Here is a 20434-nt window from a genome sequence, read left to right on the forward strand (position 1 = left end):
GCTGAAAAGGAAGACCTTTCCTAAATGTCATGCTGTATGTTCTTGCACAGCACTGTTTTCTCACACGTCATTGCATCTGCATGTATTCTTATTAGTTGCATGGAGCTGTATGAATTTCAGTACAAATACTTTTTTAATTCAGTCTTTTTATAAATTATTAAAGTGCTGGGAATGTCTTTTCCAGGAAGGCTGAACTACAGCATTGATTTTATGCATGCTGGAGGCAGGCCCTAGATGTTTCGGCCCCAAGTGCACCTGCTGTGGTAGTCTACCAGAACATCATACCACGCTCTCATGTATTCAAAGCAAAGGAATAAATCATGATTTTACAACAGTGCATCAGTTGACTTATTGCTGTTTTGTGACCGGAGGTAGGAAGGATTGCTGTTTAAAGCCATGTCATCGGTTCTCAAGTCACTCAAGCATGAAAGCTTGTCATATGCCTCTGTAATTGTACCTCACCAGTCTTTCCCTAACTAGTCAGCTGGGGCTGTGCATTTTGTCTCAAACACCCGGCTGGCCCATGTCTGACAGGAGCTTTCTCATCATCCTGTCAGTAATATGCTAACTAGAGTGTATCTTCTGCGGCCTACACTGGCAGGTGGAAAGGATGCCACACTTTAAAGCAAATGTCTAAACGTTATCTCCATTTTGACCAGTATTTGTTTCAGGTAATACAAGTCTGATGTGTCTGAGAGCATGGTGGTTACAAAGTTCTGCTTTGCGCTGGCTGAAGATTTCTTTGGTGATTCCTATAAAAACAAACATATATATCAATAAAAGATACAGGTTTGTGGGTTTTGTTTTTTTTTTTTTTTGTGGTGAAGGAGCAGGGCATATAAATTTACACACAAACATACATTTGTGGAATCACTTTTACTGTTGCTTATATGCAAAGAGAGTTTTCTGCAGTTGCCCTCAGTTGCCATAGAGAGTTGGACTGAACGGTGGCTTCGCCTTGTTGGTCTTGTTCAGGCATGGTCACACTATCCATGGTCGCTCAGGCACTACGAAGACATGGAGGCTCCTTGGAGAATGTAGTACCAGCCACTGGAGAAAGTGAAACACCCCTTACTCTAAACATGTTGTCTTTGTGAATCATTTTGCTCCTCCTTCATCTGACCCTAAATTCAAGATTCTCGAGTTTATTTGAAAATCCATATGTCCCAGGGCAGTAATATTGTCAACTGAATCAGAAGACAACTGTGGTGGTTGTCTGTTTCTCTCATGTCACTTAAATATCTCTGCGTTTTACATGTTGGAGATTCATGGATATGGTTAAAAAAAACTGCCAAGCAGTGCTTTGTGACTAGGCCAGATCGCTGGGATGTGGTTTTGGAGCACAGCGCACGTTAGTGTGGAGCCTGGAAAGACAGAAAGCTCCTCTTTTGTATTTTTATGTTTCTGAGTTCAAAGCTGGCTATTTATTGAGCTACTTCTCTGGTGCAAACTAAGGATCCAAGACAGTGGAGCAATTGTCTCCATACAGGCCTTCCATGTTGGAGAAAATAGTGGCATTGGGAGCTGTCATACAGCTTAGCGACATCCTCACATTGCCTTCTGCTAGGGTGATGCTCCAGTTCTGGCTAAACGAACTATAGCATTTAATTTATTTTAATTGTTCACTGTAGTGCAGTCACAATTTTATCTAAAAATATATTTATGAAGTGTATGGCAGACCCATTGTAAATAATACTGGTCCAATAATTAAAAAAAATATAGATGTAAAATTTAATTCATATCTCAGATTCCTGTGATGCAGTACATAGTGGGTGGAAATATGCAAGGACTAAATTTAGTTCTTGGAAAACAAGAAATGGATGGGAATTTATCATTAACTTTCAAGGCAGAACAGATATTCCGCTGATACTTACTGAGCTCCCAGAAGCATAATTAGAATTCATTTTGGAATATTAGGTCAATTAGATCATTTGGTCTGGGAGTAGATGAGGAGTGGTGTTTAATTTTTTTTTTTTTTTTTTTTAATAGTTCAGGTATAAGCAGTCTAAGATAAACTGGGCAGAGGTGCGTGTTGTGGGTGCAGTTAAGGTCCCATTGGGACACCCGTCGGGAGTGTACTTCTAGCAGTGAAGCTGCGGAATGTCAATATGGAATCAGAATATGGTTAGGATATACAGCCAGACCTGGGAAGCTCTCCCAGTCTTGAAGTTTAGAATAGTTTTCCCACTGCCACAGCATAATATTAGGAGAAAAAATTGTGAAAGACTTTGTGAAAAGAAATAGAAATGCACGGTCAGCAAATGATTAAAATTCTTTTTCTTTTAATGAGAGGGGGGAAAAAACAGTAGAAAGTTGCAGATAGCTATTACCTGCCATCTATGTAAAACATGAAGAACTGTATCTCTGGCTTTTATTTAAAAAAAAAAAAAAAAAAAAAAAAAAAAAATCCCAACCCCCAAACAAACAAAAAACCAAAAAACCACACTGTAAAAGAAAAGCATGTAGACAGAAAGACAGATCTACAAATTCATTTCAAAATTAAATTTTTCACTTATTAGCACTTTCAGGAAAAGGAACAAATCCAAGATTAAGATAATCTGGAGCAAAAGTTGTTTCTTTTTCCAACTCATATAATCTTTGGCAATTCAGTAAAAACTGCCAGAACAAAATGCTGTGTAGAGCCAGTGCAGATGCTACTGTGGGCATATGCAATTGAAGAGAAGCCTTTAAGTACCAAACCCTTTGTGGCTGGGCTCTATGAGAACTGAAAGCGAAAGAGTCTGTATTCTGTTGACCAGAACTGTCTCGCCCCCTAAAAAAAGTACCACTGAAGTCATTGGTGGTTGTGTGAAGCGTAAGATGTGAAGATGAGCTAGTGAAGGGTGTGTGAGTGTAATACCAGCTCTCTGTTCTGGTGTGCCATTATGGCAAGATTTTTGCTTTTTCATGGTCACTGCTGCTTTATCACTCTTTTTTTTTTTTTTTTTTTTTCCTCCAAAATTCACCAATGATGAGATGAACTGCAAAATAGTCAGTGGTTATCTCTACTCTTGCTCGCAGTAAATAAGTTGTCTGTCAGCTATTCACAAGGAAGCTGTTCCCTGCTGCTTCTTAATTAGTGTATGGCAGAAGAACATACCATGGAGTTACTCTGGGGGAGGAAATGTTAATAAAAATTATTTTCCTGGAAACTCTTCTTTCAGAAGTGAGAAACATTTGCAGAACTCCCTTGTTTTGTGGGAGGGTAGCTCTTCCTCCACGGAGACAGGTCATAAAATAAAGGAGGGAGGAAAGGGGGAGTCAGGAGATAGTCAGGAAAAGGGTCAAAAAGATGTATATGTTTGTGGAGTTCTGTGTTTTTCGGAGAGGAAGAGAGAAAGAAGTTAGGAAATACATGAATGTCAAAAAGAGAATAAACAAATTATCAAGAATGTACAGAGATTAAATGGAGAAATATGAGGAAACTGAAATTATTGAACAGATGATATAAAGAAGCATAATTAGTTTATTATAGGATAAATGAATATCAAAAGAGACTGTAACATGTTACTAATCTGTAACATGTTAGGGATAAAAGCTGACAACTAACTTTCGGAAGTTTAATTTTCAACTGATGAAAAATACTAAAAACCTTTGTGGGATGAAGAAATTAACTAAATCAAGTCACGTGGCTTTTTCTATGCCACCCACACCTACTTTGGTATATAGATACCTCTGATTATCTGTAGAAGTGCCTGTAGGTCCTTAGTATAGGCACAGTATGCCAGTGGTATTCCTTGTTGAGTGCTCACCTGTCTACTACCACTTCAATTTTATTTTCTGCTCGGCTTCCGTTATTGGGAAACATGTCACTCCTGGAGCCATAGGCAAGGAACAAACTGTGTCTGTAGTCTTTTCTTTTCCCTTCCAAACTAATGCACAAGAATGATGCCATAATGCTGCTTTGTGAATCAAGAATTGCAAGAAAAGAATGAAATTGATTGTATATGAAGTGCTGTCAAATTCATGAATAACACTCTTCTCTTCCCTTTCCTTCCCCCAGAAAGAATGATAAAAGGAAGCGAATAATACTAAACAAACAAACAAACAAACCCCAAAACAAACCCAGGAGACAATAAGTTTTTTATATTAGTGTTTTCTTTTTCATATTTAATTTTCACAATGGAAAAAGTTAAAATTTTCATCTGTGGACTGGAAATATATTTCCCTTCTCCTCTCTCCCTTCTCTGAGAGAGGAGAGCTGGGGGGGTCTCGTCTTGCCAACAGGAGAAAAATGCATTCTGGCTTATTTAAGGTCCTCCCTCTTTTTCTTCTTAAAGATTATGGGGATGGCAGATTGGAAACGATTAGCCAGGAGCTAAATTAAAGAAATGCAGAAGAAGTGGCTTTGGATATTGTGGCTTGGACAGTATATTCTGTTCTCTTTCATTGCTCAATTATTTTTCATCAGTGACTTCTGACTTCTCACCAATGCCAGCAGAATGGACTAAGCTTATGATTTAGTCCAACTGTTTATTCTTTAGAGCTGGGAAGGGATTTACACTCTGTGGTAAACTGGCGAAAGCAAGGGCTCCCTTCCCACTTTTACTCCCCAGCAGTCCTCCCCCACCCACTCAAGAAATGGATGGGAAGGTAGGTCTTAGCAACCGTTAAGTATCTGTTATGGGTTTGGGGCCTGATCTCATTCCTGATCAAACAAGATTTAGGTATGGATGCCCCTCTAACAAAGCTGGTAGTCTTAGGAGTTGTAATAATGTAGAGGAGAGGCTTCCTTTCACCTGTACAACTGCTCCCCTTTCAGGAAGCGGACAGTGGTTTCTCAGTAATTCTCATGAACTGGGAGTATTGGGGTAACAGCAATAAGTTGGTCTAGGTTGATGGTAGCTACTGGAATTGCGGTAAAACAGTGACCCATCCCCTACAATTTATTGCTATAGGTATTAATAAATAGATGAGAGAACTAAACAGAATCTTTGGCATCTTTCAACATATGTGTGGTCAAGGCAGTGGGAGGGAAGCAGTTCTTTGGCCCAATGGGACTGTGAGGGAGGAGGGAGAGAGCACACCAGGAGCCATTTCTGGACATGGTGTTGACAGAGATTGACAGTGTTTGAGGGTTTTTCAAGAAATGGTTTTGTCACAGTAGTTCTTTAGTTGCTTACAGTAGATTCTGAAAGGTTGTATGGTATCACAGGTTAATTTTACTTTAGTGTTTTGTCTAACTTCTGTTGCTGTTTTTGGCTTTCTGACAAGATTCTGCTAATCAGTTTCTGTCTTTCTAGTTTGCGCGTTGCGGTGCGTGCAAATCTTGCCACCTATGCTCTGCCTCTCTTTTTACCTTTGGTGATAGAAAAGGCTTTGAAGAAAATAATTTATATAGATAGAAAGTAACTGCCAGGCAAGTTTTGTACAGGATACCGAATAATTATTTTCATGTTACTCATTGAAATTACGTGAATAATAGGTATCATATAAGCATAATGTGTGAGTCTGCAGAAAATCTTTCAGCCGAAGTAGTATGGCTCTAGACATGTCACAGTGTTTTAGCAAAAACTAAAATTCGAAAAGGAAAAAAAAGAAAGAAAAGAAAAAGGGGCCAGTCCTTTTGAAATCCAGAGTAGAAAGGTTCATTGATAGAAGTGAGCATTGGGGTAGCAGATACACACATCAGAATTACTGCATCCACGTGAGGGATGGGGAGGAGCTGCACTCTTCATGTTCCCAGGAGCAGGGAAACCTTCTCTGATCAAATCTTGAGCTAAAACTTTTCCTGACTGTTCCTGTTCAGCAGTGTGTAGCTTTTGAACAACAGTCTTCCCAAGTGGCTGCTTATTGCCATAAGGTGGAAAGTAACTCATCATTCTCTAGAATTTGTGCATTATTTCAGTCTTGCAGGGATTTGGTAGTAATCAATTTACTGTCACCCAATACTGAATTTTGCTAACAAACTTTGTAACATGGCCTCCCACTATTTGGAGAGGCTGTATTGTCACCAGGCACATAGTTCTAGTTTTTTTTTATTTTTTCAGGAGACAGAGATAAAATTGTTTTACCAAAATCACTACAAAACTGGAGAAAACACCACACACCTTTCCTTGTAGGGTGATGAAAGCTTATATGGTGATGCTGGCTGCAGTGTCTTATCAGAAGAGATCAGAAACAGACTGAAACCTTCAGTTGTACTCAGTAATGTTAGTAAATTCATTACTGATAGAATGGGACAGGAAACTTCTTTTCATGTCCAATGCAAATACTAGGGATTTAAAATTACATTTGTCTATTTATTAGAGGGTTGAACATTGAAATTTTTTGTTAAAAGTTGTTTTTTAAGTAGTTCAAGTCAGTTGACTCATATTGTTTATGTAATTTAAAACCACATTATTTAAACCAATTTTAAAGCCATAATTAGATTTATTTTTGAAATAAAACTTGTTTAAACTAAAAGACATTCTTTGAAATGGAGAAAAACAGTCTAAAAATCAAAATTGTTGGAAGCAGAAATATTGAAAGTTCTGTTCAATATTGACAAATGAGTTTCAACAGACAAAAATGTTACTTAAAAACTGCCTGCCCATTTTATTATGGATAGAAACACAACTCTGATAGGTCTTTTCCAGTACAGTGGCCTGTAGGAGGATGTTTCAACATTATTTGTTGCCTCAAAACATGTAATAAACTATCAGATTTGCAATAACTAGGTTCTGCAGCACTGTTTTGCTATAATTTAAGATTTTCTAGCAAACTGTAAAGTTGAGCAATGATATGTTTGTGTGTATACATAAATATATAGCAAATTTTATTGGACAGATGCTTTCACCTTATATATACAAGCTTATCTGTAAAGGGGATCACAGTTCACAGTTGATGTAATCTCCAGTTGTTGCTGGCAAAATAGGTAAGGTTGTACACAGCCTTGAAGATGACTTCAAGATAATTTAGGATAACTACTACCTGTCTTGAAAAAGAGATTTTTCTGATCTATGACATTTCTCTTCTTACAAATCTTTTTTAAAAGGTGGATCTTGATAATTTCTTTTGGAATAGATAGCAATCAACAGACAGGTTCCATATGAATGCCTTTTTCCCTAAATAGCATAGAGAATTGTTTTCTGCAAAAGATCTCACCAATTGGTCAAGCAACAGATGCTCATTTCTACACCTAGGAGCTTGTGCTGCACTCTCTGCCTTACCGTCTCCTCCGTCAGCATTCGGCAGGGTGCCTGCCGGGGCTCTGCCTGGCTCCTCTCCCAAGCGCAGATGCTATCAGACACCCCTCCAAATCCAGTGTCGCCTGTATAGACCTCTGTGTTCAGATGTAAGGAGTCGGGCTCTACCTGGTCCCCGAATGCTTTTCAGATCTCTTGAACTGTCTGGTTACTTAAGACATGCGGCATTATTCCAAGATTTGCAGTAGTCCCCATTCTATTTAGAAGAGTGAATATGTCAGTTAAAGAGGTAAGTTATTTAAATAGCTAATGCATTTGAGAAATGCAGTCACTGCTGAAACAGTAAAAAAGGCAAAAAGAGAATTTGCCAGAAAATGTGCAATTTTTAATATGAAATCCATAATTATCTTATCAGTATTTGCTTAAAGGCAGAGTTGGCACAGTATTAAAATGTCACACAGTTTGAAGAGCAGCAGAATCCCATAGCTGCTTGTATTACAGGCTGAATACAACAGGAAACTATAAAATATATTCATGCTGTACTAAAATGTTTGGAAACCTACTGCAGCATCATAGATGGAAATGTTTAAATAAGATGTTACACTAAGATGTCATTAAATAGAAAAGCGAGGAACAGTACAGCAAAACCTTGATGTGTAAGTAATCAAATCTTTACCTTGCCTGCTAGAAATGCTAAAATGTAGTAGATATTTTTAATTACAAATGTTAAATAGATGCCAGTCTGAGTGCCACACCAAAATATAGATTGTAAAACGAGATTTAATAAAACCTCAAATGTTTTAAGGAATTATCCACTTCCTCTGTTAAAGTGAGAACTAAAATATAACACAGACATATGTGTAAGAGAGGAAAATATTTCTTCATGCAAATAGTATAGTCATCTTAATTCATAATTTAAGAATGCCTATTAAGAGGAGGAGGAGGAGGCTGTATACATTGGGGGATATCCTGTATAACTCTATGCTCAGCTTTATTTCAGTCTGTGATTGAAATATATGAAATGCTAATTTTTATATAGGTAGTTGGAGTTTGAAATTTATATACTGTGTACAATAGTATGTGGACCTACTAATTAGTAATTCCATATCCATTTTGAGTAAAAGAGAAAAAAACATAATACTTGGCTTGACTGTGCTATCAGTAGTGTTAGTTAAACTACAGAGAGAGATAGTATGGAAATACAACTCATAAATCCCACTGTGTAGAATAGGGATAAGATACTCATTTATTTCTTCCCCCAAATTAATTAATTCTTAGTAACAGCACAGTAGTTATTAAAGTAGCCATTATTGTAAGTCTAAAATGAGAGTAATTGCAGAGGTTTGATGTAAAGCTAAGAAACGAGGTGTTAATCTGAAATGAAGAGTTTAAATATGGAATTATGATATACTTGGCTTTCTGTAGTGTAGCTGTCAGGCTCGGGCGGTTCGCTGGTCAATAGTGACATTCTGTGTGTCAGTGAGCAGAGTCTCCTGATACCTTAACCTGCAGTTCACACATTACTGCAGCTCCAACTGTCGAACATTCATGTCCCTTGGTACTACTGCAGCTTCCAGACTCTCCTGACTGGCTCATGTTTCATTCTTTGGCAATTTGCCCTAATGATATCCCTCAGGAGCTTTCAGACCCTCTTCTTTTCCATATTTAATCGTGTTATATTAATCTGAGTGCTGAGCAAACTATGCTGCACAAATTGTAATTGTCCATGATTTCTGCTGCGATGGTCTTATAATTATTTTTTTTCATTTTTAGTGTAAAAATACGTGTACAAAATCACAGTATAATTTTTATTTACAAGTCTAAATGTCCAAGACAGCCAGGGTGTGAAAGCTTTAACTGCTGATCTGTTCCACAAAGAGGGGTTTTTTTCCTGTAAAATCCATAATGTTTTAGCACTTGCTGTATGGACAGGATTTACATTTTATTTTTAGCTCTTCATTTTGTTACTCTGAAAGTACATGTCTAATAAACAGCGCTATTATCAAGTTAACCTCAGATAGTAATTTTGTTGTGATATAGAACACTAGGACAGTCCTGTCTTTTTCCATAAGCTTGGTGTCTTCTACATGGGGCATTCCCTTTTTTTTTTTAAATTTTTTTTTTCTTTATTTTATGAGGTTTTTAGTGTTTTATTTGCTGGATATAGGCTACCTCATTTTGAACACAGTCTTGATGTTTTCTCATTCTGTGGTAACTCTGTGGCTGCGTAATAAAATAGATAAATTTGCATGACTCCCTGACAGCAAAGCGGTATTTGATAGATCAAATTTGAATTCTTTAGGTATTGCAGATTATTTTGTTCACTTGAGGAGTGAGCTAGACCACGTTCCTAATCAATTCCATAGTTGTGGGGTTTGTTTGTTTGTTTGTTTGTTTGTTTGTTTTTTGAGGTGGGTGGCTTTTTTTGTGGTGGTTTTTTGTTTGTTTGCTTGTTTGTTTTGGAAGAACAGGTTTTGAATGGTAAGCGGATTGTAACACCACCTTTCTTGGTCAAGGAGTTTTTAATTTTCTGGTGGTGCTAGTGCCAGACTTGCCAGTCTCTGCTTTGGGAAGGGAGTTTTTGAAAACTGTAATAAAGTTGCTTTGCTGTCACAAGGAATATTCACTTCAGATTTTTTTAAAGGTAGTTTGGAAATCAAAATAGTGGCACAAACAGAAATTAATCCTGCTCCTGAGTTTAATGCTCTTCTGTGGCTTCATGCAGTTTCAGATCAATTCCAGTTGTTCCAAATAGCAGAAATGTGGACCATAAAACTCCCCCGAGTCTTCCCCACTCAGCGGAGCTGAGTGCAACTGGGCTGCACTCAAGTTCTGTGTGTTCATGGCAGTACCCACATTTGATAAACATCAAATAGTGCATGTTTATTTTCTTTTTTTCAAGGAAATAGCTGAGCAGGGCTAACTTTTAATTGACTTGTTAGTCTGACTTCTTGCAAATGTTGTACTTCTGTATGTATATCAGAGTTCTTCATAGATGCATTTAAGCAATTAAAAGTAATTAAAAATGCTATAAAAGGTGGTTTGTTGAGGTTAAGATTCTTACATGTCTAAAAATTAATTTAAGATTTTGTATTTTCTTTTTATTCATTTTTTTTGCCAATTCTCTTTGTGTATTTTTATTTTTAGTTAACTGCTTGTGTTCATGCATCAGCTGCATTGTTATATCCAATGTATTGGCAACACATTTACATCCCAGTGCTTCCTCCACATCTTCTGGACTACTGCTGGTAAGACAGCTAACGTGTTATCCCCATTTCTGAGATTCTTACCTGTCTTGTAATTCTAAGTAACTGATGAAAACACTAACTACTTATGTGACTAAATATACAAGATCCAATTTATGAAAGCACTTAAGCCAGTGCTTAAATGATGACTTGAATGGAGACATTTCAGCATGCCTTTATGTGGTGTTTGAATTGGTACCTTGAATTACAGTGCTGATTACTATCAATGCAGCATTTAGAATCGTGTTTGTAATAGCTGTTCCTGTTTTATTGTTAGAGAATGCATTCAGTAATTTAAATGTGGCTGTGTTATGGTTTTCTTTTATTTGGCATTTATCTTAGCTTGAGATAAAAGATAGTGATAGAAGCACAAAAAAAAAAAAAAAAAAAAAAACCATCAGTTTTTCCAGAATCAAATGTTAGTAGGCATCAGTGTTTCCCCTAGGTCTATCCAATAATTTAATATTTGTATTTTAGACTCAGCCAGGTTCAGGATCCTATCCAACACCTTCCTGAAAGAGCTGAAAATCTCCTTTTGGTACTTCCAAAATTTTCATTATAAGAATTCTGCTTCTCCCGATGTGTTTCTCTTCACATGACACGCTTTGTGGTTTTGGCAGATTTTTAAGTTGAACAAGAAAGAATCACTTTTGAGTCACTTCTGATCCTTCAAGGGACGATGTTTCCACATGCCTGTGTTTTAAGATTCCAGGCTAAGAAGAGATCTACTTTCTTTTATTTGTAGTAGTGCCAGAGATACCAAATAAGAGTTTCCATTAAAGCACCTAAAACAGGAGTATCCATCCCTGGAGACTTCCGCTTTACCCAGACCCTATGGATCTGTGGTGGAGAAATGAACCATTTAAAGCCATTTTAGAGATCAGGAATTGTTATATGTAAAAAACGAGTCCAAGTCAGATGCCTACCAACATAAGTCTATGTTTCTGTTACTAATGTTTTTCTTCACAGAAATAAATTATTCTTGTATGTCTGCTCGACTTTATTTTGTTTTTCTTCTGGTACTTGTAAATATTGATGTTCCATTGAACTCCACCCAGTCTATTGAACTTCTTGTTTTCAAAGAAATTCTCGTTATGTTTCCTTAAGTCTCTTTGATAGTTTTTCCTCAAGTTTACAATATTTGCCCATGGTATATCTTTTTCTGTGATAGTTTCTATACTTCATATATTTATTATTTATTGTTTTTAACAAGAAATCATAGAATCATAAAATCGTTAAGGTTGGAAAAGACCCTTAAGATCATCGAGTCCAACCGTTAACCTGTCACTGTCAAGTCCACCACTAAACCATGTCCTCAAGCACCACGTCTGCCCGTCTTTTAAATACCTCCAGGAATGGAGGCTCAACCACTTCCCTGGGCAGCCTGTTCCAGGGCCTGACTACCCTTTCGGTGAAGAAGTTTTTCCTAATATCCAACCTGGCGCAGCTTGAGGCCGTTTCCTCTCGTCCTATTGCTTGTTATTAGGGAGAAGAGACCGACCCCCACCTCGCTACAGCCTCCTTTCAGGTAGTTGTAGAGAGCAATAAGGTCTCCCCTCAGCCTCCTCTTCTCCAGACTAAACAACCCAGCTTCTCCCACTCCTCCCCTTACTTTCAACTATAGCTAAGCCTTTCATCTTTAATGATAGTTTTCTTTTGAAGAAACTCTGTCCTAATTGTTTTTCCTCCTATCTTTGATAAAATACACCAATATGGTGGTAGAGCTTGGATGTATTTGTTTAGGTTTTGTATTACTTGAGCTTACCGCCAGAAGCTTTGTAATTTCTTCAGTATCATCCGTAAATGCTGTTCTCAGAAGGCAGATCAACACCTTTATTCAAGCTGTACCCTGCAGAGTGCATCCTGAATACTAGAAGATTTTTTTATTCCCTCTCCTAAGCACAGATAATGTTTCCAGAAATAATAATGTTAGATGCTGTACACAGCTTCTTATGATGATGATAATAGTTGAGATTCTAGGTCATTATGGCATGACCTGAGATTTTTTTTTACTCATTAAGAAGAAGCATGGAGTTTCTTAAACTTGTAAAACTCATTTATATCCCTTTTTCTTTTTCACAGTAGTACAATAGAGTGGGGGAAAAAAAAAGTTTCCCTTTTTTAGAGATGTTCAAATGGAAGCTTAAAGTTCATGAAAGGAAATGCACAACTGATGAATTTACCACAGTAACTGTAATTCAGACCTTTTAACTCAGATTTTTGTTCATTTACATTTCTCTCTCTGCTCATGTCTGGTTTGAATGGTTCTTTTGTGAGATAGGTTGGAATAGTGTAATAAAACCACAGAAAATACGTAGCTTGCCTCATGTTTTGGCATATTAAGAGTGAATAAATATTTTTCTCATAGGTATATGATATATCAAGTTAGAAAACCTTGATGAATTCATAAGGTCAAGGTTCATACTAGGGCAGACCTAGTCTGCAGTCCAAGAGGGTCATGTCAATTTAAAATTAATAAAATAATTGTCTAATTCTGTTTTATATTTTTTGCTTTGATAGAGCAAAGTTCTTTTATAAAATTGCCTTTTTTCCCTTTAGCTTAACATGCATTTTTATTCCTAGAAACTACATTGTTGCTTCACTTGCCTTTGTTGCACTGTCTCCCATGAACTCTCATTTTCTTAGTGTTGTTCTGAAATGGTATTCAAATAAATGAATTAGGGGATTGTCAGTTTGATAATTTTGTTCGTTCCAAGGGAGTAAGGCCATTTTTAAACGAAGATAAAATGCATTTAAATCTACTGGTTTAAATATAGGCCCTGATCCTGCAACTTTTCTTTGCATATTAATTATCCAATGTATTTTGAGAGAAATCCTCAATTTTTTTTATGAGTTGGATTATATATATTCAAAGTTTCATAAAGATAAATGATATAGTTCTGTGGGGGTTAGAATTTGATAAATTACATAAACTGCTCAGCTTGTACATTTTGTGGGCAAGAAAAAAGCAAAATGTGTCTTTGCGTAAAACAGATCTATATTAAAAAATTATTTAAATTCTTCCCCTTGCCTTTTTAATCAAAAAGCCTCTTAAGTTCTATCAGGCAACCTGATATACAGACTGGTTTTAGACATAATGTAACAGATGTTCTTAAAGTAGTCCAAACCCTCCAGTACTGAGCATCAGTGTGGACTGTGATGCTGTCAGGATTGGCCAGGTTATGAGTACTTGCAAGGTCCACTCTGTGAACATACTGCGTATTTATTTACTTCAGGAAGTTTTTTTTCCCCCACGTAGCTTATCTTGGCCTCGATTTCCATTATGAGAACTCCAATGTGAGAATTGGAACAACTATCCAAAAAAGAAGAGATGATAAATTTCTTTTTCTAGAAGACAGCAAAATATTAGGCAGTGAAAGTAATTTTCATTTTAGCTCTAGACTAAGAAAACCCAGGAGAGTTACTAAAAAATGGAATTTTCTGAGTATTTTTTTAAGCCTTTATTTCTTTTCTACATTTAAGTAAGCAAAAACATATTGTTGCACTCAGCCCAGTAGGTGGCTGGCTTTCAGGAAAGCTGTTACAAAAATTAAGTTTGAGCATTGATACAGTAATTATATTTGAATAAAATTAATTTTTGTAAAGGAGAATTTTAATTTCATCAAATTTCTGTGTAATTTCTTCGCAAACTAAGTCACTGCTAAAAGAATGTATGACAGTTTTGTCTGTGGATGATAAAGCATCTGTTCTACTGATGCTCTGCTAAGAATATAATGCAATTAGAAAATTCAAGTTACAATTGCAACGTGTCTTTTTATGAGATTTGGCCTCTTCTGAATTGGGATATAGGCATGCCTGTTTTCCTGAGAATGGGGCAATTATTTTCCAATTAACTTGCATGTTTTGCATAACATAATAATTATTTTAGGCAATGATGCTGTAGATTAATAACATTTTTGGTAATAACGTGCATAAGCAAGAGAAAAACTATACGGCAGCTCCCAGTAGTATCACAGTAAGCAATTTCATGTACGTATTACAAACCTCTGCTGTTAAGGCTTCAGAATCCAGCAGTAATAAAATTCATTCTTTTCTGAATATGATCAAATTGACTTTCCATGCCTGAATTTTTTATTTCATGCATTTTCAAGATGTGTTTATCTAATTAGCTTTGTACCTTTATTCTGTTAACTTCTCAAAATTGAAATGATGTAGCTGTTGCTTTGTTCCATAGAAAAGAGCTACACGCTACTCTTTTTAATGACAGATTTATTAATGGAGCAAATCATCAGCTGTTTTAAGTTAGTACAGGCCTGGTGAAGCTGCTAGAACAGTGTCGGTGTACAAGAAAACAAGTGTGCATAAAATGCATACATGATATAGCGCTTGTTTTCAGCATAGTTTCTCCAGTTCACATTATTCGTAACGCTAAGATAACTCTGATGCGATGAACCTGAGGATCTATTTTGCTGCATATTCAGAAGGAGAATCCTCAGTTACGTGTCAGTCACAGTCATTCTCATTGGCTTGGTTAAATATGTTACGCAGTATAAAGCGCTCTTAAAATTACAGTGTTTTAAAGCTGTCTGATTCCTCGCTGAATATAAATGCATGTCTGCTCTGGAGGGGCACCCATTTATGATTCCATGCAACTTGTGTTTAGTCCACAAAGGCATGAGGCCTTAGCCTGGAGGAAGTCATCAGGAGGTACTAAAATTTTTCAGTATTGCGCTAAGAAAAAGATTTGTGGGGACATGGGGGTCTCCATTTCCCCTTTTGGAAGCCCCATTGCCTAGAAACCTTAAGCCATGACAGTTTGCAGTCTCAGCAAACCTTTATTTTGATAGTATAAACATGATGAAAGCTTATTTTGGCCTCAGTCAGTCTGGGTTTTGGGTGTTTTTTTGTTTGGTGTGGTGGTTTTTGGTTTGGTGGTTTGGATTTTTTTTGCATTGATCCTCTCCTGTGGGACATTGTTAATGAGAGCAATTGGCTAATCCACAGTGTGTACAGATTTTTCTAAAACTGGCTGCAGTCACAGGCAGGTGAGAATTGCTACTTCTGCTCCCAGAGTTGGGACCAAATTGATGTGGCCATGTGAAATGATGCAGTGAAGCCTCTCCTCGGGCCTCAAGTCAATTGCCAATCAGTTGGTGCCCGTGGCTCAGATCCGTGATCGAATTAATGCAATGGGAGAAATTATTGTATGTCAGCTATCTGTGTAACTTTGTATGAGTCATCTTACCTTCCATTTATTTTTCAGAGATTATTTTTATTTATTTTTTTTCTCTCTACTCCCTTAGTATTTTGTTTCCCACAGAGTTGCTTAAACCAGCCTATCTATTGCTCGCTTCTCTGGAGTGAATATTTTTAGTAATCTTGAAGTACCCAAAAGTGTAATGATCATTGGATGTTTTTTCCCTTCAGCACTGCATACTGAGTATATTCTTTGTCAGATGTTGGCAGAACACATTCACTAGAGAAAGAAACAGAAAATTATAGGAAACCGTGATAATTTAGCCTGACTAATTCAGTTTCTTGCTTGCGTGCTGCAGGAGGTCTCACTCCAGAGGCTTTGTGTGGATATTTGTTTTATTTTGAGAATATAGTTCCTTGTCTTATTCAAATTGGAAATGAGAAGTTTACTATCTTCAGTTAAATAGGATATTATACAGCTTCCACATGCCGACCGAGGATGGGTTTCAGAAGCACATCCAGAACCAAAACTGATGTTAATGATGTTTGCATTGCAGTGTGGTGATGTTAACTGGTACCATATTCTCCAGAATGGTGTTTTAAAGCCATTCCAGTTCTAGAGACACACCACTTTTGGAACATCCGCTAGGTTAGCTCTGCCATACAGTATGGTTAGTTGTTGAAACTAGGTACGGCAAGCCGGTTAGCAAGCCTTACGTGTCTTCCTGCTCATACTTCCATAGTCAGAAAGTGTCCTTTATTTTGAGGTTGTCTTTACTGCAGAGTAAAAAAATAAAATAAATTCCCCTTTCCTAGTAAAAATTTCAGTAGCAACTGTGTAAATTTAATACAGGCTTAAACAGTGAATGTTAACTAGGGACTGTATGTACCAAGATTTTAGATTTTTTTTTGCTCCAAAATGTTGTAGTAGTTGGTACTTAAAACAATAATTTGATCTTTTCCACTTTTTTTCTTCAGTGCACCGATGCCTTATCTAATTGGTGTCCACTTAAGCTTAATAGAGGTAAGTTTACTATACACTTCTGCATACTGGTAAGAGTGAGGTGTGTGTGCCATAAATGGTAATTTGAATGGTAATGCTTCAGAAAGAATCCCTGTGTTTTAGCATACAGAATTACAAAATTTAAGCTTCAGATGCTTTACAAAGTGAAAAATGTCCCTCTTTGAAATCTTACTTTTGAAGTGTTTTATGGAGACATATAAGCTCTACATCATGATTTGTTTCTGTGTCTATTTAATAGCTCAATGATAGCTCTTTTTGTGCCTTTTTTAGTGGTTCAGCAACAGATTTTCCCAATAATAAGAACAGTTAAAATTTATTTTGGAGCTGCCATCAATCAAAATTCAGCATCATTCTGATTTCCCAGATAATTTACGTTCCTGTTCCTCTGAAAATCTGAGTCTAACATTCATTCCATAACATTCATAACTATTAATTTAGAAATGAATATTTTTTGCCAAGAAACAGGAGGTAGCCTTTTCAGATTTAAACATACAACATACAACAAAACAAATACAACTCACCGAAGCAGTAAGTAATAGCTGGGTCATAAATAGCTTTGCCTCTTCCCATAACTATTCGATGACACCATTAAGCCTACGTGTGTAGTCTGATTATCATGCAGAGCAGATAATTGATTTGGGAACTTTAGTTGATTTACACTTCTGCTAAAGCAGTTTCTAAGGGTCAATTCACATGTGCTAAGCCGATGAGGTGTGTTATCCCCCAGTATGAGTCACTAGCACTTCTGTGTTTCCAAAAAAGAGCCTTCTACATGTACACTTCTTAACTCTAGGCATAGCCTTCTATTCTCTCAGATGATCTCTTATGATCTGCATACATAGATAATAATATCTTGACTAGGATCTTTTTCCTTATTCCATCAGAAAATAATGGAACAGAAAGGCTTGGTCTGAAAAAATAGTCACTCAGTTCCTTCTGGAATTTTTTCCTGGACTGCACTATTATGTATTATTGTAGGACCATATAGAAAAGAATTCTATCGTTTTTTCCTGAAAGGAACAAATTGTTTAATTCTTAGCTGCTAGTCAAGTTCCATTGATGAAAGATTGTTTCATCCATTCTTCTATAATACTAGTAGACATCACATGCCTGGGACTTAGAGAAATCTGCAAATAATTACTTATTTTTCTCTGTTTTTCATGTGATTATATGATTAACATCCTATCTTTCACAAATATGAGAGAAAGAAACGTTGTTATAAGATATGTATAGTTCCAATATATTTAACTGTTTTGTGTAAATCTTTGTTTTCAAGAATTCGTTTCTTGAATATGTGTGTATTTCAGAGATTATTAATATAACCTTATTGTTCGATGAAGAGGAAATGTTTTTAAAAGCTAATCTGAATCCTGTGTCTAATTCACAAATCCTACATCTAAAGCTCAAAATGTTGTCTTTGCCATTATTGTCCTTTGTAAAATCATCGTTTGTAATCTAGCATATTATAATAAAAATGTACTTCAGGAGGATGCCATAGTAAAATGCTTTTCCACTATTTTTTTTTCCCCTCTTAACAGAGAGTGAAAAATAGATCACTGGAGGATGTGGTTTTGTTAAATGTTGACACAAACACTCTAGAAACCCCTTTTAATGACCTGAACAACCTACCTGGTGAAGTGGTGAGTCTTACAGATGTTTCATTTCTTCTTTCTTATATAGATGCTTGAATTACTAGTAGTTATTTTTGCCTGGTTTTGCTAACTGCTATGAAAGGAATAAGGGGCTGAAAAGCACCGAGTGTAGACCCCTATATTTGAGATTTTTACCTTTTTGACAGTTGAGGAGATGTTGAATGGAACATCATATTCCTTATTGTAAAAGTAGGATCATAATTATAAAGCTAGCTGCATTCATTAGGCATAGCTGCTTTAAGCGCAAGAGTCTCTTCATGTCATCTTAATCATTATATTACAAAGTAGGCATTTCTGTCTGCCTAGTGGCATGTCTTGCAAAAGAACGAGAGAGTTTTTGAAGGCAAAAAGAAGAAGGGGGCCAATTATCGGCTTCTGCTTCCCTGCCACCTGCCAGCGTTTTCCTTTTAATTAATGATCTGATGGCACTGGTCAATATAATAAGAAATGCTTGTACAGTTGGGGTCAGAAAATTCAGGCTTTGATCTTCTTCAACTTTCTGAAACATTTATTTGTTTTCTCTAAATTATTTCAGTTTTATTTTAATCTCTTCTATCCTGCTGAGGGCTGTGTGAATGAAAACCTATACTGTTTGTCATTTGCTTTGGCAGAGCAAAGACTGCTTACTTAGAATTCTATTTGTAAATTAAACTGCAAACCCAGTTTGTCATAAAAGACATCTGATCCTTTTGAAATGACGAAAACTGTCTTTTGTCTGTAAAGGATGATAAATTAAGTGCCAGTTCTTTCTGGACTTTGATCTTGCAGAGGGTGCCCCCCCCTTTTTTTTTTCTTATTGCCTATAGGGGAACATATTCTGTATATCATTTTAAATAGTCGCAAAATTCACTTGTTTTTCCCAATAGAGCTCTAAAAGAATATCATTGTGAAAATACTGTTTTGATTATTTAGTTACAGATGCTCAAGCTATCACAAATGGTTGTCAGCACAAAGAATTTTATATCGAAATGTGAAATCAAAGAGTTATATTTTCTGAAATCGTAAATCACAAAAACAAACTGTCTTAATCAAAGTAAGGCGCTGCAGTGATGTACTATGTCATTTGTTTTTGTTGGTAATTTGTATGTATTTGGTACAATAGAAATCAAACTCTTGATGATTATATTAATGTCAGTTCCCTTTGATTTTAATGATGTTAAAACCTAGACTTTTTATAGATCACCTGGTCAGTCTTTCTTTTGATGCGGTATCAACTATAGTTCAGAAACGTAAAAGGCTATATAAAAATTATTCTGATGTTTTGTGATTTTACGCTAGTGTATGAAAAAGTATACACACACACATACATGTATATACAGTAATTTTGACTGTACTCTATCATTCAAGAGTATAACAAGTTAAGTAAAAAAGTACTGGAGTGTCAGTAATTTTAACTGACCTTGCATTCAGTAAATAAGGTTGAGGTGGTAATGTCATGGGGGTACATACCTCTTGTCAAATAATAGCTAGATGCAGAATTGAGAATTAGGCATCATCTTCCATAAGATACTGGAGTTGTAGCTGGAGATCCTTCGAACAGTGAAAATGGATATTTGTGCAATGAGAGGGATTTCTCATTTATTTTAGAGATGCATATCAAAATGATCTCTAAATGAGTAGGCTAGCGTGAAGAAAAAAGGAATACAGATCTTCCTACTTCTAGAAGTATATTTTCCCCCAGGATATATACATGTTACTATTATTAATGTTAATGAAGGTTATCCAAGTGTACAGAATATACAGTAGACTTAAAATATTTAATTCCATATCTAATATAGAAAAAAACAGAACAACTATGTTCTATGCAAAATATACTTGCAGAATATGGGGATTTTATAATGAAGCTTTTAATTTGAATATTCCCATCTCTACCTCTACTTCAATCTGTAAAGCACTTTAATTAAAACAATTTAATGGAAAACATATATAATTATAGTTGGAAAACCTGGAAACAAAAGACACAGACAACATCCGTGTTTGGCTCATAAAATGACAAAATGCTTGCCCGTCTTTTGCATTCGTGAGGGGCACTGCAACTGCTAACATCTTGGTTAAAAAGTATAAGACATAAGAGCGTAGAGTCAAAATGGTAAGTTAGACTTAAACATTAAAGCAAATATCAAAGATACTTACGTATGTGAAGCATTTTAACGTATATAGATAAACCTCATAAGCATACGTACAAAGGTGGTAAAACTTCTGATGAAAAAAAAAATAATGAGTACCTCT

At 36.2% G+C, this 20434-nt stretch overlaps 1 protein-coding gene across 2 annotated transcripts in view; it reads left to right on the forward strand.

The window, feature by feature from the left end:
* The window catches only part of DENND1B (DENN domain containing 1B), a 162270-nt gene that overhangs the window by 92397 nt on the left and 49439 nt on the right, over positions 1–20434 (forward strand). For both annotated transcript variants that reach the window (XM_082311510.1, XM_082311511.1), the window contains 3 exons: positions 10275–10375; positions 16508–16553; positions 18092–18193. In XM_082311510.1, the coding sequence (XP_082167636.1) occupies positions 10275–10375; positions 16508–16553; positions 18092–18193 (249 nt within the window). The remainder of the gene's footprint in view (positions 1–10274; positions 10376–16507; positions 16554–18091; positions 18194–20434) is intronic.

Source organism: Platalea leucorodia (assembly GCF_965183815.1).
Source record: "Platalea leucorodia genome assembly, chromosome: 5".
Classification (NCBI taxonomy): Eukaryota; Metazoa; Chordata; class Aves; order Pelecaniformes; family Threskiornithidae; genus Platalea; species Platalea leucorodia.